Raw genomic sequence first — 20,171 nt, forward strand, 5'->3', positions numbered from 1 at the left:
TACAAGGCGAAAGGAAGTGGTGTTGGCCAGGCTGAGGATGGGGCACAGCTGGCTGAACAGTACTCTGGCAAGAATGAACAGGCATGCTGATGGTAACTGCGAGTTCTGTGTGGGAAGCTTAGAAACTGTAGAGCATGCCCTGTTATACTGCAGAAAATATCAGCATGAGAAACAGGCGTTGATTGTACAGCTAGAGGGGAACGGCACAACACTCAGTTTAAAAAATATTTTACAAAGGAGCAATGGAAAGGTTTTATCTTTTTTGTTTACTTTTTTGAAAGACTCAGGTCTTATTAGACGTATTTAATTGTTTTGTTTTGTTTTGTTGCTTAAAAGAGGCAGCTGCTGTTCCACACTCCAGTCTAGCGGTGGCGGTAATACATTGAAATCATTGTCAACCGCCAGTCAAAAAGAAGAAGAAGAAGAAGAAGAAGAAGAAGTTTTGGCACACGGTGACTGCGAACATTTTGTACGTGTGAAAACATCACACACCAGTTGTGTCACTTCTGGTTATTTCTGTGTATGTGGGAACTGAGGCTAAATGCGGTGGTGTGCCAACGCTTCTCTCTCTTGATCTGTGTTTGTACATTTGATCTGTCGCTTCTCTTCTCTCTTTTTTTCTCTTCCAGCTTAACTTTTTTCAAACGTTTTTCCTGTTGCTCCAAATCAAAAGTCAGATAAATGTGTGATTAATTTGCTGTGTGTCTGTGGAGGACATGGATGTGTAGTAGTTTTATTACCTCCGCCAAGGAGGTTATGTTTTCGCCCCTGTATGTTTGTTTGTCTGTCTGCAGGATTACGCAGAAACGCATGGACCGATTTCCATCAAACTTTGTGGGGAGATTGGGTAATATAATGGCAATAATTGATTCGATTTTCAGAGGGAGACTGCAAAGGCAACTGTCAGCAAGAATGTGGATGATTGTGGTTTTCCTGTGCTGGGTGGTCAGAATCGAAGCAGGTGAGTCAGTACTAGTCTACACCCAGCTGAGTTATGACTTTCCAAACCCGTATCTAGATTAATTGCAACTCATACACTTCAAGAGTGAACATACTTTACAATGTGAACTGCACCCTGCCAGAGTTAACATACTCTACAATGTGAACTGCACACTTTAAGAGAAAGCATACATTCTGTGTTGCCTTCTTTACAAGGATCAATTAAACTGTGATTGAATCCATTGTACTGCCTACACAAAATTTAACTCATCATGACACACACAAATAATTAATGGAATTTCTATTGTTGTGTAATGGGCTGCCTCATACCCACTCTGTTTTGCACACCTGACATCTATTAGAATTGAATTTTGGCAAACAAGCAAGAAGTAATCATATGATTATGTACATGTGCAGCCTGCCATAATTATACACATCTGTTCAATAAATGCATTGGGACATTTTTGGATCTATATGCGAGTAATCCAAGCCCTTTTGTGTTTCCAAAGAATGTGTTCTACAAGATATGACCTCAATGAAAGTCACCAAATACTCTGGAGAGTCTGTTCTCCTGCCCTGTTCCTGCACTGATCTCCAGGCACAGGGTGGCAGATGGATCAAAGACAGTGTGCAGATTAATCTGACTAAACCTGAAGACAGGATTCAGATGACTAATCAGGATTCCCCTGGAAATCTCTCTCTACTCATATCAGACCTGACTACGGAGGATGCCGGGCGCTACAGATGTGAAGTTCACAGAGACAGCTACAGATACTTCAGACTCCAAGTTACAGGTAGGACATTAATAACAAAAACTTTTCAGACACCTTATATGATTTACCATTTTATTGAAACTGACGCTGTTAGAATGACAAATTATTTCACCCAAGCCTCTCGAAATACAATTCATGGTGTTGTTCTATCTAGGTTTCTTAGAAATGATACATGTAAAATAAATGCTAGAAATTGCATATATACCTTAGGCTTAATAGATACACCCGCGTCTGTTAATCTTAATAACTGTAAAGAAACTGTAGACAATGACTGATTGTACCGTTTTAGCTCCCTCTTCTTCCGGTTTCTGACCCAGTTTAGTGCATGCATGATTTTCATATTTGTCCTTGAATAAGGCTCTCAGATTCTCATAATAATAAAGGTCTCTTCTGCAGTATATATATTCTATTCTTCATTTGATGTATATATGTTTTCAACATCTAACACCTAGGTTTTCAACATATATACAAGTAGAAGTATGAGTATTGTACATGACAAGTGTGATTTCTATATGTGTTTTCACAGACCTGTCTCATAGGTTGCCTTTACAATTGGATACACAGAATGTTTTATAAGTGTCATGTTTCTTCCAGGATGCACTCTAATGGAACAGGACGCAACACTTGAGATTGAGAGAAGCTCAGGAGAATCTGCACTGCTGCCCTGCCTCTGTTCTTCTCTGCATGCCAAACCTGAGAGTGTGAGTTGGATGACCACCAGCAGGAATTCTTCATATACTGAAATATCCAACACAACTGGACCCTACAGAGGCAGAATTCAGATGTTTAACAGCCATTCACCAGGAAACGTCTCTCTGCTCATATCAGACCTGAGTGAGGAGGACCGGGGAATCTACACTTGTGTTGTTGACGCATACTACAATCAATCTTCTTACCTCCTAGTCAAAGGTAAGCAACTATCTTAATTCTATGCTCTGATTGTGGATAGTTTTATAGGTCAATATAAAGGACCAGGGAATCTATACTTGTGTTGTTGATGAACGCTCCCGAACACATATATCCCTCTTGGTCAAAGGAAAGCAATTGGCCATGTTTTAGTTTTAGTCATTAACATAATCCCACTTGACCCTTCATTAAAATAACATTCTTATTGTTCCATATCTTCCTCCAATGTCACCAGCAAACACATTGACAACTAAATCATCTCCTGTAAAACAAACACCAGCAACTAAGGATAGGTTTGTCCTATTATCAACAGTGCGATTTAAATCGATAAGTTTAGATATCTTTATTAAACCTTAATTGGTGGAATCTGAATTCAATTCAATTCAATTTTATTTGTATAGCGCCATAACAATACAATTGCCTCTCGGCGCTTAACAGAGCCCAGAGCCTGAACCCCCTTAGTGCATGCACAACGGCAACAGGGGCAAGAAAAAACTCCCTGTTAGGCAGGAAGAAACCTTAAGCAGAACCACGGAACATAAGGGGGGACCCATCTGCTTGAGGTCGGCCGGGTGGAGACAGGAAGGTGGGACGGGGGGAAGGGGGGAAGGGGAAGGGTAGTGTGGCAGAAGGGGAAAGGAAGCAACAGGGGCAATACACAGCCAGCATTTGGTCACTGGACATATGTGTACATACATCTGGTGGTAAATACATGATACAGACAAGACCAGATTACTGTGGCAATAGGGTTACTGTTACAGGGGTAGGGGATGTAGGGACAGAGAAACATTTCGGTGGAGGCAATAATGTATATTGTACATAAATGCTAGCATAGGGTATTGGGTAGAGTAGGTGTACGGCAATGCAGTGGCAGTGGGTGCGGTTGGCCGAGGGTTTCTCTAGGTAGACCAGGTAGAGAGACTACGTGCAGAGTGGTGGGGGTGGGGAGGGAAAGTTCCACATCCATCAGCGATTGGAACACGCCTGGCTCCGGGGAGGCAGTGGACCTTGCAGGGGCCGCTTGTTGAAGGGGGGGGTGTGGACATCTCGGACCATGGAGCTGCCGATGACCAGAGTGGGGGTCGTCACATCCAGCGGGAGAAGTCGTCAAGGGGATGATGACTGAGTTGAGGGCCCAGGATGGGGAGCAGGGCGGCGTGGGCGATGCTGGTGTTGCTCTGGAGCCGGTCTGCAGGGGCGTTTCGGGGCGGGCTGAGGAGGGGAGTGATCAGGCCCAGGAGGCTCCTCCTGATCCATCTAACAAACAGGAAATGACGAATCAGTCTGCAGGTCTGTCAGTCGGGAATCAGCACGAACAAACACACAGATGAATCATTTCACCAACCAGGGACATGTCACCTGTGTGTCGGTTTGCCTGTTGCATATTGCAATACTTAGATATGTTTAGTTTTTCTGGCATTGAACATTTTGTTTTTTGTTGTGATCTGTTTGCCGGGGCCGTACATGCATCCACTCGGCAAACAGGAAACACATTTGATGTTGCGGTACTAAATTACAAGTAGTAATTTAATTTGTTTTTTGTTGTGATCTGTTTGCCGGGGCCGTACATGCATCCACTCGGCAAACAGGAAACACATTTGATGTTGCGGTACTAAATTACAAGTAGTAATTTAATTTGTTTTTTGTTGTGATCTGTTTGCCGGGGCCGTACATGCATCCACTCGGCAAACAGGAAACACATATGATGTTGCGGTACTAAATTACAAGTAGTAATTTAATTTGTTTTTTGTTGTGATCCGTTTGCCGGGGCCGTACATGCATCCACTCGGCAAACAGGAAACACATTTGATGTTGCGGTACTAAATGCAAGTAATATTTGAATTTGTGTTCGGATATGTCTGGGTGGCTGGTACAGCAGGTGATTGGTTTGTTGGCGCGGTTACTTTTGGCTATATGATGCACTAAAGAGGAATGTCTTAAGTCTTGATTTGAATATAGGCACGGTGTCTGCAGCTCTGATGGAGGCAGGGAGATTGTTCCAGAGGAGAGGGGCTTGGTAGCTAAATGCTCTCCCTCCTATTGTGGTCTTTGATATTCTTGGAATTACCAGGAGGCCTGCACTCTGGGAACGGAGCAGCCTTGGAGGGCAATAGGGGACGACTAATTCCTTGAGGTAGTTTGGAGCCAGATCGTTTAGGGCTTTATATGTTAGCAGGAGTACTTTGAAGTCGATTCTACTTTTAACGGGGAGCCAGTGCAAAGAAGCGAGTACCGGTGAGATGTGTTCATATTTTTTAGTTCTGGTGAGTGTACGAGCAGCAGCGTTCTGTATAAGTTGGAGGCTCTTTATTGTGTTGATGCTGCATCCGGACAGGAGAGCATTACAATAATCGAGGCGGGAAGTAATAAATGCGTGGATTAGTTTTTCTGCATCTTGGAGGGATAGGACCTTTCTAATTTTGGCAATATTGCGTAAATGAAAAAATGATGTCTTTGAGATCTGTTTTATGTGTGAGTCAAGTAGGAGGTCTTGGTTGATAGTTACACCAAGGTTTTTGATGTTAGTGTTGGGTGTTGGGAAGCCATTGAGTGTGGGTAAATGGGTAGATAGTGTAGTTCTCAGTTGATCGGGGCCTACAAGCATAACCTCAGTTTTATCAGAGTTGAGGAGCAGGAAGTTGCTAGTCATCCAAGATTTTACATCATGGAGGCAAGCTTCTATCTTGGGTAGATGTATAATTTCATCAGGTTTCATTGATAGGTAGAGTTGGGTGTCGTCAGCATAGCAATGGAAGTTAATGCCATGTTTCCTTATGACAGCACCTAAGGGTAGCATATAGAGGGAAAAAAGCAGTGGTCCAAGGACAGAGCCTTGTGGGACACCGTAGCTTACTCTGGTGTGATTTGACGACTTCTCATGGACATGAACAAATTGATGGCGATCAGAGAGGTAAGATCTAAACCAAGATAGGGCACAACCTTTGATGGCAACGTGATGTTCAAGTCTCTGTAACAGGATCAGATGATCTATAGTGTCGAAAGCAGCACTAAGGTCGACTAATGAGTCGACAATGGAATAACTAATGAGTCGACAATGGAATGTTGAAACTGAATGTTCATAGCTTGACCTCCCTCTGCAGCTGACTGCTTGTTATCCTAGCCAGCGCAGCGTGTTGCTCTCGAGCCCCTCTGCCCATTTAATAGACAATATCAGAGGCGATTTCTACAAGGGAAGCTCAGCTTCCCCTAAAATGTCAAAAAATTAAATTGTCAAATATGTACTGTTGTGTTAACATTTCATTGACTACAAATGCGTTAGAATACGTTCATGTCGAAGACCAGTTCGATCAGAATCTTATCCAAGACTGACTCGATTTTGTTAACTTCACATACATTCCCGTAATGTCAATGCATTTGACTGTAGAAGCCCAGCGTCCATTCACTTGAATGAGACTGCATGGAACAGTTTTTTTTCATTGCCTCGAAACTCGACGGTCATTGGATAAATGCCAAGATTTGTCCCGCCCCCGGACGCTCAGCGTCTCTGGGGGCATAGATATCTATAATAAACGCTAGATATCCTGCTTGCGCTTCTGGTCGACGGAGTCGAATGTCCGCACAATTCGGCCATTTTGAGGACAGTATAGCTCACTCCCCCTTAACATTGTGTTGGTAGTGGTGCTTTTTAAATAACCAGAACTTGCTCGATTTTCTACCGATTTTCAAACGGGTTGGTTTGTTATAACGTAAGATATTTCTTATGGCACTACATACTTATGAAGAATTATAAACATGGGTTTTCATATGAAAATAACATTGACAGGTCTCTGACAGGTCTCGTTTCAAGGGAGTGTTCAATAAAATTCTGGCATCTTCATTGGCAATAAAGTCAGCAATTTCCTGTCGAAATCATAATGTAAGATGTTTAACAAACCAACCCGATTGGAAATCATGTGCAACTTCAGTTTTATTATGTGCAACTTAGGCTAAGTTATATTGAAAAGAAAGAACAATTACTCGCCAATTGATGTAAAATGACTGATACACAATAGCCGTGATACACAATTAAGCTGCACATTTCAACATGTTCAAGCATCCAGAATTATTACCAAGGTAATGACGATTGCAAATCAAGTCATTTGTAAATCCGTTAAAATTTCCGAAAGATAAGAGTGTAAACGATTGTGAAGATCACTGACGTTACCTAACTGATCCCTACCGAAAGCCAGACTGTCCTCAAAATGGCCTCCTGTGCGGACATTCAAGAGTCCGCCATAATCCATCTAGCCTTTATTATAAATATCTATGTCTGGGGGTGGATGGAGCAGTGGGCTGGCCTGGGCTAGCCTGGACGCTGGGCTTCCGCGTGATGATTAGAGGATCAGTTGAAAGGCTGAATCACTTTTTGATTGACAGCTATTTCGAGCAATACAGAGTCACTAGAATATCTAGGAGCTCAGCCCCATCGCGGATTTTGTAAGTGAAGTCTTACGACAAACTGCAACCCATTTCTTGATATTTGCTTAGCGAAATTGCTTCCATTATTCATTTCTTACAAGATAAATAAAATATTCATCGTATTTCCTTGTTTCAGTTAAACATACTTTCCACATTTCATTGATCAAGTTTAATATCGTTTCGTTAGGCCATTCATTCATACTTTTGCCTAGGTCGGAGTGAACTAGCCAGCTAGTAAGGTGCACACGATGGTAGACAATGTTAATATTGTCGACCTGATTTTGGCAAAGCCATTTGATAGTCTTCCTTACGAGGAGAAACTTAGAATTAAACAGCAGGGCAGATCAACACCTAAGATTGATTTTGTGCAAAAAGTAGGGAAAAGTAACAAGTCTTTTCAGCTCTCCTGGTATGACAAAGTTAGCTGGCTGACTGGAAGTGCTGTGACAGAAAATGTACTGTTGGCCATGCATCTTGATGAAACCATCTCAGGGATGTGTTGGCTGGTCAAAATTTGGTTTTGGGGATCTGTGTAACTTTGACAGGGCATATGAAAGGCATGAAAAGAGCAATGAACATGTTAGTGAGGAACGGAGGGCAGAATTTAGGTATAAATAAATTGATAACTTTTTTGATGTAGGCCAAAAAAAGAGCTTCCCCTCTTTAAAAGACCAGCAGCCGCCACTGCTACATATGGAATACCTCTCATTCACAATCTCCTCATTGTTTTAATTTCTTCCAGCTTTAGCAGTGCCTCCACTGTGATGTGCAGGGGCTAACTCATAGCTTCTGGTGTAGTGCACGTAGTGGTTAGATCTAACACTGAAATCACAAAAGAAGGGCTCCGTTATCACTATTGACAAATAAAAAATCCCGATGAGGCATGCACTACCAAATGGTCTTTTAAAAGCCTGCAGTTAACGGCTGAAGCAGAGCCTAAGCAATTGGCCATGGACATTTTGAGCATTTCTAGCCTACTTGTGTGCTGTGGGTCCTGTCACAAAAAACTCTGTAGGCAACAGTCCTGTGTGGAATGAGCTGTAACCCCACAGCTAAATAGCCAGACTACGCCACCCGGGAGTATTAAACTAGAGCCCAATTAGGCACACCATCCTTTAAAACAGGGTTTCCCAACCCATTGGTAGGCAGCGGAGCACTATGTTTCAGATTTTTTTTTTTTCCCAATTGGTGGGCTGCGGAGTGAGGGTCTGATTTTAAATTTAGAACAATATTTATTAAGGACGTCAATGTTAACGCGTACATCTATGATATTTTTGTGGCTGAGATTAATGTGATACAAATATTTGAATGCAGTTTACGCAACTTTGTTTACTTCCGGTGTGCGTTGACTACTCACACGAAACCGGCGCGTAGGCAGGAGCGACCGAGACGGTAGTGAAAGATGGAGAGAGCTGAGGGATTGTTTGGCGGAGTGTTTCTGTTTAAGAGGCAAAATGACGGAACAATCGACAAGTCTAAAGTTGTATGTAGCATTTGTCAAGCTGAATTTAGCTGTCACAGAAGCAACTCGTCTTTAATTTATCACCTTAATGCAAAGCACCCGACAGAAAGCAACCCCAGGTTAGATGGTTGCCAACCGACACTCCACGACGTTTCTAGAAAAATAACTAGACCAGTCCGTGAAAAGGTTACCAACGCTGTATCAGTTTGGGTTGGTGGTGACTGTCGGGTCTTCAACATAGTTGAAGACGATGGGCTGACTGAGGTGTTCCGAATTGCTTCAGGGGATAATTGTTACGATTTACCGTCGAGTGGCAGCATTGTGTTATATTTGCATATATTCCTTGCTTGACGGCGAGAAAGCACGAAAAAAAATACCATTAAACAACAGTGTCTAAAATACACGCTGTCTGAAGTGATTACTCGTAAATGTATAGTATTCGGCGGACGTCAGTAAAGTTGCATTAGTGCTGTTTTTGTGCGTTATCATTGGAGTGGTTATGCTTTTCTGTGGACAGCTACCAACTCAAACGACTGCCCAGGAATGATTGGTGCTATTTATGTTGATAATAGATGGCAGCCACAGATTTAATTCATTATTTAAATTATTCTAATCATTATATTGACCTATTTGAACCTATTTGTTTTCATGTCTGAAGCATCACCTATTTTAATTAGGCCTAGCTGAGTGGTCTTGTTTGCATGTTCCATCACTTGTTTTGAGTACCTGCTATCTTTTGGGTCTTTTCTGGTTTGATTTCCTTGCTTGTTTGCTGTGCACAAATAGGCCTAGGCCTCCTGCAATTAAGTTATCTGTGTGTATTTATGTTGTTTTCTGGTGCACAATACAATTTTGATGCAATATCTAGAGTTAGATTTTCTTTTATTTATGTATAGGCTTCCACGTGCTGATGTTGCTTTTTCTCACACATAACAATCGCTTATTAATCAGAATGAATGGATTATAGATTCACCTAATGGATTATAGATTAGCTAAAATTAGCTAAATAAGCGGGATGTCTGTTGGGCCCCGACCTGCTACAAATACGAAAAGTTGGGCCTCGGAGTCGAAAAAGTTGGGAACCCCTGCTTCAAAACACAGGTTCAAACACACATCACACAGGAGTCATGAATCCCAGAATCATATGTATATCAGAGAACTTGAATAAGAGGCGGACCTAGAGAGACTTCAGACGGTTAGCCAAAAGTAGACAATGTTTATTACCCTAAGTTTACCTTTAAAGTCAGGGCCCAAATTGACAGCACTGTTATACCACCATTGGAAAACACTCAAGGGAGGGGAATGACTAAAAACTCATGAAAACAAAAGCTATGAAGACAGTGCATTGAGTTAACGAAAGCACATTTTGTAAAAGCAGAAGTGGAACAATATCACCCCTCTGCATCGCAAGTTTCATTTCTGTACTTTTGCTACTGCTGCTTTTGGGAGGACTTGCATTCATCTTCTGGAGATATAAAGGTACAAACACATAACAATACATTCTCTCCCTCTTTATCTCTCTCCCTTCTCTACAATGCAGAGCAGATGTACTCGACCGTTGGGCAGAACGCTGGAGTGCAGGTGGGTGCTGAATATGAACATGCTGTTTGTGTGTGTGTTTCTTTCATGTGCTTTTGAATGTAAACGATACTGGAATATCAGAGCCATACAGTTGTAAGCCTTAATCCAGTTTTGAACTTGGACCTCTCTTTAGTCTGTCTGCGCATGCTCCTTGACTGTCTGTCTGTCTGCGCATGCTCCTTGACTGTCTGTCTGTCTGCGCATGCTCCTTGACTGTCTGTTTGTCTTCACATGCTCCTCGACTGTCTGTCTGTCTGCACGTGCTCCTTGACTGCCTGTATGCCTTCGCCGTGAGTTCATTTACTCGCCTCATTATCTGCCTCTTCATTCGTATCCTTGAGCTTCTCTTCAGTGAGTGAATGTCCCAGTGTCCACGGAGAGAATGGGGCCGGCTGGAAGAGAAGCACCAGCTGACTTGACTACAACCTGCTTCATGTATGGCAGGAGGGTGCTGAAAGCTTTTTTTGTCTCTGCTTGCTTCCCAGTGCCTCCTCTTGGCTGCAGCAGTCAGCACAATTTAGCCAGTTTAAACTGCCAACCAGACAACCAGTATTGGTCAATCCAGACAATATATGGAAATTGCTGTTTAATGTTTGCTAAGACTTGTGCATTCAATACCTTTACTTATACTGAGATATTGGATTGTGAGGTAATACAAATATTATTCTGTATACAGATGCACAGCATTTCAGTGTCTGTGGGTTAATGGTTGTTATTAACTGGAATGTGTTTTAGGTTAATGATCGTGATGGTGATGGTGATCAGATTGATTTCATGTGAAACCTTTGGCTATACTGAGATATGGGTATATAAGATAATATGAATATAATTATGTATACAGATAAAAAGTATTTCAGTGTCTGTGGGTTAATTGTTGTTATTGACTGGAATGTGTTTTAGGTTAATGATCATGATGGTGATCAGATTGATCGATCTGCCTGAGGCACCAGAGGATTTCTGCATCTCAACTGCCCATCAGCATCACTTGCACTGCACTGTCACACGTTAAATTCCTACACGGCTTGTAATGCTTTACTCAGCCCTATGTAAAATGTTCATGTTAATCTACAAAATGAAATATGCAAATGTAGTTTCTGTCTCTGCTTCCCAGCACCCCTTTTTGGACACAGCAGTCAGCACAATTCAACCAGTTTAACCTACCTGTCGCTGCCAAATGTGATTCCGGCTGCCTGATGTGAGGCATTTAATTACATTTAATGTTATATTTAATTGTGTTGTAAACGGTTAACAGCATAAGGCTCAACGTCAACATATGGGGCTATGTTGTATTACTGTTACTAGAAATGAATGCACTGCTTAACTAATAATTCAATAAACTTGAAGCGTAACATCATAAACCTTGGTGGATTTCAAACGTAAACAAATGTGCTTGTCACCGTTTACAACACAATTAAATATACCAGTGAATAAACCCACATTATGCGTGAACCGTTTGTGTTTGCGCATGCAGACTCACATCAGGCAGGGACTCACATTTGGCAGCGACACTACCAACCAGATAACCAGTATTGGCCAACCAGACAATCTATGTATCGCTGTTTAATCTTTAATAAGACTTGCGCATATGACCTTAGGCTAGTCTGAGATATTGGTATATAAGGTAATACATATATAATTCTGTGTACAGATGCATAGTATTTCCGTACACAGCCCTATGTTAAATTCTCATGTTAAACTATGTAATCAAATATGCAGATGTAGTTACAAATAACATATTAAACCTGTTTTTGTACCAAGGCCATCACTTGTGTACTTTTCTTCTCTGCCACTGTTCATCTGCAGCTGTAAACTGAATCAGTGATGTGTAGAGCAGGAATGGATCATTCTGTTGATAGTTTAGGTGTAATTTCCTTTATTGCATTATGCAGTTTCTCACAGGATGCGGATTTAAAGTGTAATTGTTGTCATCTGTTGATGTTACCTCTGAGAAGCTGTCCAAAGTTCTTCAAAAACAAGTACCTACTGAGTACATGTAAATCAAGATATGCAAGTCAAGGAGATACTTTTTGAATGGTTGTTGTTGTCTACAACATCTGCTTGTTAATTGTCATGACAGCTACAAAAATAAGGAACAAATATCTATGTTTTGTGTATATTAATGTACACTATTCTTATCATGTAAAGCATCCTGAAGTGATGAACAGAATCAACATTATGACACATTTCATCAGGCTATCAGTGTCTGTCTGTCACAACTTAAATTCACAACAGCTACACACAAATGCTTTGTACGCTTACAATAACAATCATTAACATGAGCAATTGCTTTTCATGCATGCCCTCTCTGAACTTAACAACTGCTCATATCGACAAAATTACTCTAATGGAAAACATGACCAGCAGATACGGTGTAGATAGTGAGTAGTTGTTTAGGTGCCAGTTATTAATTAATGTAGGGTTATCGGGAGATGTTATGGGTGCACTCACTGGAAAATAAATAAATAAAGATCTATAAAGAATTGCATTGGGAAATAAATGTAACTGTGAATCTATAGCACTGAATCATATATTTGTGAACACTATTTGCCCCAAGTTTTCTTTTTATGTCATTCAAAGTTGAATCAAACCAAAGAAAATGTCTGTGGTCTGAAGTCAGCATCCGTGTTTGTACATTAGGTTTCAGTCTGTTATACAGTACTGTGCAAAAGTTTAAGGCACTTGTGAAAAATGCTGTGATGTGAGAATTCGTTTAAAGATAATTACATGAATAGTTTTTACTAATTTGTCTTTTTTTGTCTTTATCTTCAAAACAGCATAATTTGCCTATGGGTATAGTTTTAAAAGGTAGGCTGTCAGATTGTTAGGCAGGTTGTTTCAAGCATTTCGGAGAACTTGCCACAGTGGATTTAGACTCTCCTGATTCTTTTTGTCTCTTCAAATAATCCAAAGTCACACAGGTTTCTGTCCACTCTGAGCTGACGACTGACCTTTTAGAGCTGAAATGTGTGTTTTTTTTACGATGTTGCTTAATTTCTTTAACAGCATACGAAATATCTCACGGGAATACTTCATATTAAGTGTTTTGCAAAGTTCCAGATAAGTTCACTTTAATAACCAGTTTGTGTTCTTAGAGCGCACAGGCAATTTAGGAGTCCACCTCCTATGTAAACCTTTATTTTATAAATCTTGTGTTGAACCATAATGCATGCATGGCTTCAAAAGTTTAACACACGGAGTTGGAAAGTCATCTAGATCCATTGTGTAATGTTTTACAGCCATTGGGGTTCTGCCGACAGTGTGTCATCAGTCCGCCCCGAGCTAATATTTAATTGCTAGCATGATGCCTTAGTAATACTACACTGTTTACCTCTGAAACTGTCATTCCACCAACATGAAGTGCATCACGATCCTGGTCTGTCTCAGCTGTGGCTTGTTGTCCAGCGCTCAACTTCAGCCTGGCAAGCCTTCAGCCCCGCTCGCGACAGGAGACACGAAGAGCCTGTCTCCGAGCGAACGCGATGCAGTCATCGAAAATGAGATTGAAATCGAGCTGTCCGGGGGCAATGGGAATGTAGCAGTTTTAATGAAACTGGCCTCCTTGGATTGGAGACTCAGTACCAGTGAGAGAAGGCTTGAGGAGCTTCAGAGAGAGAATAAAGGTGATATTTTTTACTTTGCTTTGCCTCTTGGTCATACAGCATGAATTGTCACTGTTGAAGTAGAATGCCCTGAATCACACACCTGATTTCCAAAAACGCAGCCCAAGCATCAGCACTGAGAGAGCTGGAGAGGAGGCTGACCTATCGACTGATGAAAGCTGAGACCAGTGTGAAGGGAATTGGCAGGAACCTCTCAGGTAAAATACCGCGTGCCCACATTTCTGCACTATGTAATGCCTTAGTGTGAGCTTAACAAACATCATAACATGTCTGAATGATTTGACCCTGCAGAGACACCAAAGATTGCTTTCTCAGCCTCAGTAGGAGGAATGGGAAACAGTGGACCGTACAACACAGACACAACGCTGCTTTTCAAAGATGTCATTACCAACATAGGGAATGCTTTCAGACCTGCTACAGGTACGGTGGTCTACAAGCCAGTGTGATACAACATCACAGACCAGACCAGACTAGAGCCTATAGCGTAGTATGGCTCTGTGTTTGCTTATAGCCACAACTGCAGACGTTTATGGAAGATGTCAATGCAGGTTTCGCTGCATTGTTTGAGTCTTGACCTATGGTGTCCTCTATGTGTTTGTGTGTTTCCTCCTGTCACAGGTATCTTCACAGCCCCAGTGAATGGAGTCTATCTCTTCTCCCTCTTCGAGTGCTCACTGTCCCCACAGCCTGCATCCCTGTCTCTACACAAGAACGAGGAGATGATTGTGAGCGTGGCCAAGCGGAGATCCCAACACGAGGGCGCAGAGAACGGCTCCAATGCAGTCACCCTGCAGCTGGAGCAGGGAGACCAGGTCTACGTGCGTCTGTGGAAGGACTCGTGGGTCTACGACAGCACAGCCCACTTCACCACCTTCAGTGGCACCCTGCTCTTCAGCTTGTGAGAATGACAAAGTTCATTTCCTCGATACAAACACAATGAAAAGTGTTTATTTTTCCTCCCTGTTTTATGTCAATTCTGGTCCACATAAGCTGTATACATAAGTATATTTATCACAGTCAGTGTTCATCAGGTTAAAGCCAAGGGATGTTTGATGAATGAGAGCAAAAAGAAAGTTCTCAGATTCATTCCTGTAGTTCCTTTTTCATGTAGTTGCATTTGCAAGTATGACTGGATAATGCAATGTATTAGCACAAGAATATCATTATAAACAAATGAATCCAATAAAGTTAACCAGTGAATTGTTTTAAAATATTCGTTTCTTAAATTTATTTGCAAGTAATTGCTTAGTACATCCTAATTTGAACAGTACAAACACCTTCAACAATACCTCAATAAATGATTGATGAGAGGCGTTATTAATTTACACTTAATCTTCATTGAAATCAGTCTATCTAAACACGGCCTGTACTTAATGGAGGCATCAACCTTGATCTGAGCATTGATGTGGCTGATAATTCCAGCTTTGTTATCCCTACAGTGATAAATGTAGTTTATGTTCTGAACATTGTGCTCTACTCTTGTGTATTGGCTAACCAGGTTCATACAGGGGCGCAGATAGCACTGGGTTAGATAGATTCATAGTGACCCCGATCCGTCCCCCCCACACTCCCTACGTAAGGCAACAATCATCAGTTAATAACTCTGCACAGCTGATTAGGCAATGTTAGCGTCCCCCCCCAGTTTAAAAATCCCATCTGCACCGCTGGGTTCATATGATCTTGATGATAACAAGGGTCAGTTGTAGATGGTAGATGTTTATTTGAGGTGATTGGAGGTTACCAGATGCCTTTACTAAAAAACATTGTATCAAAGTCTATTTTTAAACTCAAGGGTGTTAACCCTGTCTTCTCATTAGAAACGCTTCTCCTTTGTTTTGACTTTTTCTTTCTGAACACATCTGCTGTGCCATGTGCCAGTTTCCATGGATACATTTCATAGCCTGACCTCACGCCACCTTCCACTCCCACCACTAGGTGGCAGGCAAATCAAGAATTAAAGGATAGGAACCTATCTAACTATCATTAATCTTTCTGCTGGTAATTACACATCACTACGTCTCTTAAACAATGAGCTTTCCAGTATTGCTGCATAACTTTACTCTCCCTCCAAAGGTGCAAAGGTGTGTGTATGAAGCAATCAATCCGTAGTGGATTACAAAAACTAATAATGGCACAGTAGTCACAACTCCCCTTTCCTTTCAAACGACAATCAGTGATTTAGTTTAGAGTGTAGGTTCCTTAAAAATGGATACGGATCTAAGTTTAATGCTTACATTTAGCACTCTCTAAACTTTGTATCTCAATATCTCATTTCTGTTTGATTGATTATGTCATGCTAATGTTTTATGGTAGAGTTCCGAAGAGTCCTAACTAAAAATAATTGTATACAGTTTTCTTAACATGACCATAGCTCTACAATCTGTTGTCAACGTTGGTGTGTGTGTTTTTATCTTTGCAAATCTGGCGATTTTCAAAATGTTAAATCCAAATGATGTTACTGTTATCTTTTCAAATGATGCAATGATGATTCAGATGTTGGCAGTGGTGACATAGCATGTAAACTATGCACAGTTGTACTGGGAAAACCTTGGTGTGAAGGAGAAGTTACCCTACCCTCACTTCCATGTGGGCTAGGGGTTTTGGTCTCTCTCTCTCTTTCATTCTGTTCCTCTCTTTAAAATACACATACACTCTAGCATTTCTTTAAAACACACACATTTACTCTAGCATTTCTTTAAAACACACACATATACTAGCATTTCTTTAAAACACACATATACTAGCATTTCTTTAAAACACACACATATATTCTAGCATTTCTTTAAAACACACACATATACTCTAGCATTTCTTTAAAACACACATATACGTTTTAATTTCTTTAAAACACACACATATACTTTATCATTTATTTAAAACACACATACGTTATCACTTCTTTAAAACACACACATAAACTCTATAATTTCTTTAAAACACACACACATATATTTTATCACTTCTTTAAAACACACACGTATACTTTATCACTTCTTTAAACCACACACACATACGCTATAATGTCTTCATTAGATTTTGAGGTGAGGGGGATTACTCGTTACCTATCTACTGTTTTAAAGGTGTTATGGGCAGTTTAGTATTTCTACAGCAGTGTTAGTCCTTCCTACTGACCCTCCACCTTGCGAAGGCTTGGTGAATTTCATAAGCCTATGCAACGCGTCACCAGTGGCAGACTGGGAAAAAGGTAAAGATTGCTTTTAACTTCAGCTTTGGCTCGCTATTATATTAGTTATGTTGTAGAACTAATAGATGTGCTGTCATCGTCTCAGTAAACAGTGCGAACCAACACTAACAGAGTTCAGCCAGAGAATGTGCAAACATTGATGAAATTCCAAGACACTTTTCAACCGCACCAATACACACTTGAATTCATAGCATGTTTGCTTTGACAGTGCAGAGTCCTATAAGGGCCATATGGGCAGAGCAGATCAACACAGCCTAGGCAATCTACAAAAGTCAACCAATAAATTGCACACACACACACACACACACATTATGGATGGATGCAGCACGCACATACACATACACATACAGATACACATACATTCACATGCACACATCCACAGTGACACGATTCTTTCGGTTCAGTGCTCATCTAATAAGACTTCATGAGTTGGCCTTGGTTGAAACGGGAGACAAAGTCAAAACTTACACCATGAATCACCTCAGCGTGAATGACTGTGAACTCACTACCAACTGAGAGCAACCGGGGATAGATGATTAAGGTGATTGTACTCAGATATGGTACATATCACCCAACGTTTGAATTCAGTCATGAAAAAATGGATCAGGTTGATGTATTTAGCTTAAATCCTTCTTAAAGCATCAATAATGAGAATAAAAGGCATGAAAAACCTTGCAAACACCACCAACAGCCCAGTTGACACAGATCGAAGCTTACTGGTGTACTTCCACACTTACTGGTGTCGTTCGGCAGTATAGCTGGCAATGTCATGCTGTGAAAGCTTCTCTTCCATGTTTTGCAGGGTGTTCCAGCCAGGAACACAGAAGTACAAAGGGCATATCCTGGATGGCTAGTGGGAAAAGACAAAAGTGTTTATCTGTCCTTCACATGACCATATGCTTTGAAAATACATTTGATGATGGTTCTAGTTACCTATAAAACCATACCTCAAAAATTGTGTCAAATTGTAACATAGGGTTACTTTAATTGAAGACATGAAGTATCTTTGGGTGCAGCTGACGAGGGTTTCATGTGATGAATGTTCAGGCATGATTGGTATTCTTAAGTAAGCTGGATGGACCTACTTCTACTTATCCATCACATGCCTTACATCCTGTGGTTTTAATTTCACTTTGCCTGGTTTTATGGGGGGACATAACACAAACGCAGTCTCTTTCACCCAACCACCCACACACACACACATGCCCACACACACAAGCTAAACAGCTGGCAACACACTCAGGAGCCCTCCCAAGAAGAGGCTTAAGTGTGATGAAAAACGTCAAATAGATAGGTGCCCCTGCGTGTAACTGGTGTTTCAGTTACAGGCCTGCTCCAAAAGGATGGTACACGGCTGTCCATGTTCGTGTGTGTGTGTGTCAGTGCATGTGCATGTGTGAGTAACTGTACGAGAGAACAAATGTATGATCTGTGTCGGGCTGTGATTAGTGTGGTGTGTGCATGCATGTGCGCGTGTGTGTGTGTGTGTATTCTGTGCATGTTTGCCTGGAGGGGGTGCGTGCGTGCTGCCTAAGCTCATGTGTGGTGTGCTGTGTAAATGAACCCACGCTGGATCTGTGAGCCCAGCTGTCACTGTCATAACCCAGGCCCTAAAGGGGGGTTAGAGGGAGCCATGCAGGCACCACGGGGGCTATTGTGTGCGCGTTATTCCCTTCCACCCTTCTCCTTATCCCCCCCATCCCCCTCACACACACACACACACACACACACACACACACACACACACACACACAAACACACACACACACACACACACACACACACACACACACATACACACACACAAACACAGATACTCACCTCTCGCCTGCCTCCTGCCACCCTGACACTTGGCTTCCTCCCTGCTCCATTGTTGCTCCCTCCAGCACAGGAGCCCAGTTAAGCTGAGCACACAAACGTACGCATATCAATGCAGTCGGGGTGAGGGGGGGGGGGGGGGGGGGGGGGCTCTCGTCTTCAACGGGCTCCTCTCCAACAAGCGTTACATTGACAAGGCACTTTACCAGGCATTACATCTACCCCGTGGGATAAGATTACGCTAGCTCGGCTCCTTCAGAGGGGAGCATAATTCAATTACAAAAAAATTAGGAGTATATAATTGTCTGTTTTATTGGGTTAAGTTTAAACACCATTCAAACACACGTGTACTTTCATTTAATCAAGTTTGTAAGCGGCAAGAAGCTTGAGAGGAATTTTGTGAATGTTTTATCCTCAGGTGTCAGTTCCTGCCTCTATTATAGAGTAGATTGAACACTTCAGCGCTCTGTGATCAAATGCAGGTTGAATTCAATAATTCAACTGAATGAATAAAACATTATATAAATCAATGTTTAAATAAAAAATGTATCGCAATGTTATTGAGTTTTGATTCAAAGTCTCACAACCCATCTGAGAGACCTTGTTGTGCCAACATTTACATGAAATGAAACAGCCAGGCTCTTCTCAGTGCAACCAAAAAGATTTGTAAAATTTGAGGGCTGCTTGTGAAGACTTTTTTTAAACAATTCATGACTCGAAGTTGAACACACCCTCTTGATCCCAATTCTCCTCCCTCTCCACCCCCGCATCCCCACCCCTGCTGTCGGGGCCGACTTGTTCCCCTGAGTAGTTAACAAAGCCTTTAAAGCAATGGGCTCGAATTTGCATGACACTCAAAGCAGCGCCGCCTCTTTGTTTGCTGTGTTGGCGCGAGGTGGAGGGCAGGGTAGACAAGTGAGCCGGTGGTGTATGTGTGTGTGTGTGTGTGTGTGTGTGTGTGTGGGGGTGGGTTGCAGTGGGGGTTGGTGGTAGAGAGCGCGGTGTGTGACCTCTCAGGGTTGGTGCTGCTGATGCTTTGTGACCCTTGAAAAGCTCAGGCTCAGCCTCCTGGCGTGAGTGCTTTTCGGCGGCGGTGATGAGCCTTTGGAGCGGGATGTGTGTGTGTGTGTGTGGGGAGGCGTGAGAGAGAGAAAAGGAAGCTTCTCACCCCCGAGGAGGAGCGGTGTGGGTGTGCGTGACAGAGGGTCTGCGTGTGTGAGACGGAATGTGTATTGGGCTGAGGGATGGTGATGGGGGTGGTTGGGGGGTGGCTGGGGGGGAAATCAAGCCTCAAGCATGGCATGTTCCTTTGGTGAATAGGATCACTGCATTGTAAACAGCACTTCAGCGTCAACGGCAACTCAAACGGAGGCAAGCCATTCTCTGAGTGTTTGGACACCCTACAAACATTCAGACACACTGCGTGCAGTCAGCCATTATATTCATGA

The 20,171-nt window shown here is 42.0% G+C and overlaps 1 protein-coding gene across 1 annotated transcript; it reads left to right on the plus strand.

The window, feature by feature from the left end:
* Positions 1–418: 418 nt before the first annotated feature.
* Positions 419–14,602, plus strand: LOC308371755 (uncharacterized protein; the record flags this gene model as incomplete). Its single annotated transcript, XM_080846742.1, has 9 exons — positions 419–469; positions 882–961; positions 1,449–1,733; positions 2,307–2,621; positions 10,040–10,080; positions 13,439–13,700; positions 13,802–13,897; positions 13,992–14,120; positions 14,319–14,602. Exons 2-9 carry the CDS (start codon positions 913–915, stop codon positions 14,600–14,602), a joined length of 1,461 nt encoding a protein of 486 aa, XP_080702868.1. The 5' UTR covers positions 419–469; positions 882–912.
* Positions 14,603–20,171: the final 5,569 nt, after the last annotated feature.

This window comes from Sprattus sprattus, assembly GCF_963457725.1.
Source record: "Sprattus sprattus genome assembly, chromosome: 10".
Taxonomy (NCBI): domain Eukaryota; kingdom Metazoa; phylum Chordata; class Actinopteri; order Clupeiformes; family Clupeidae; genus Sprattus; species Sprattus sprattus.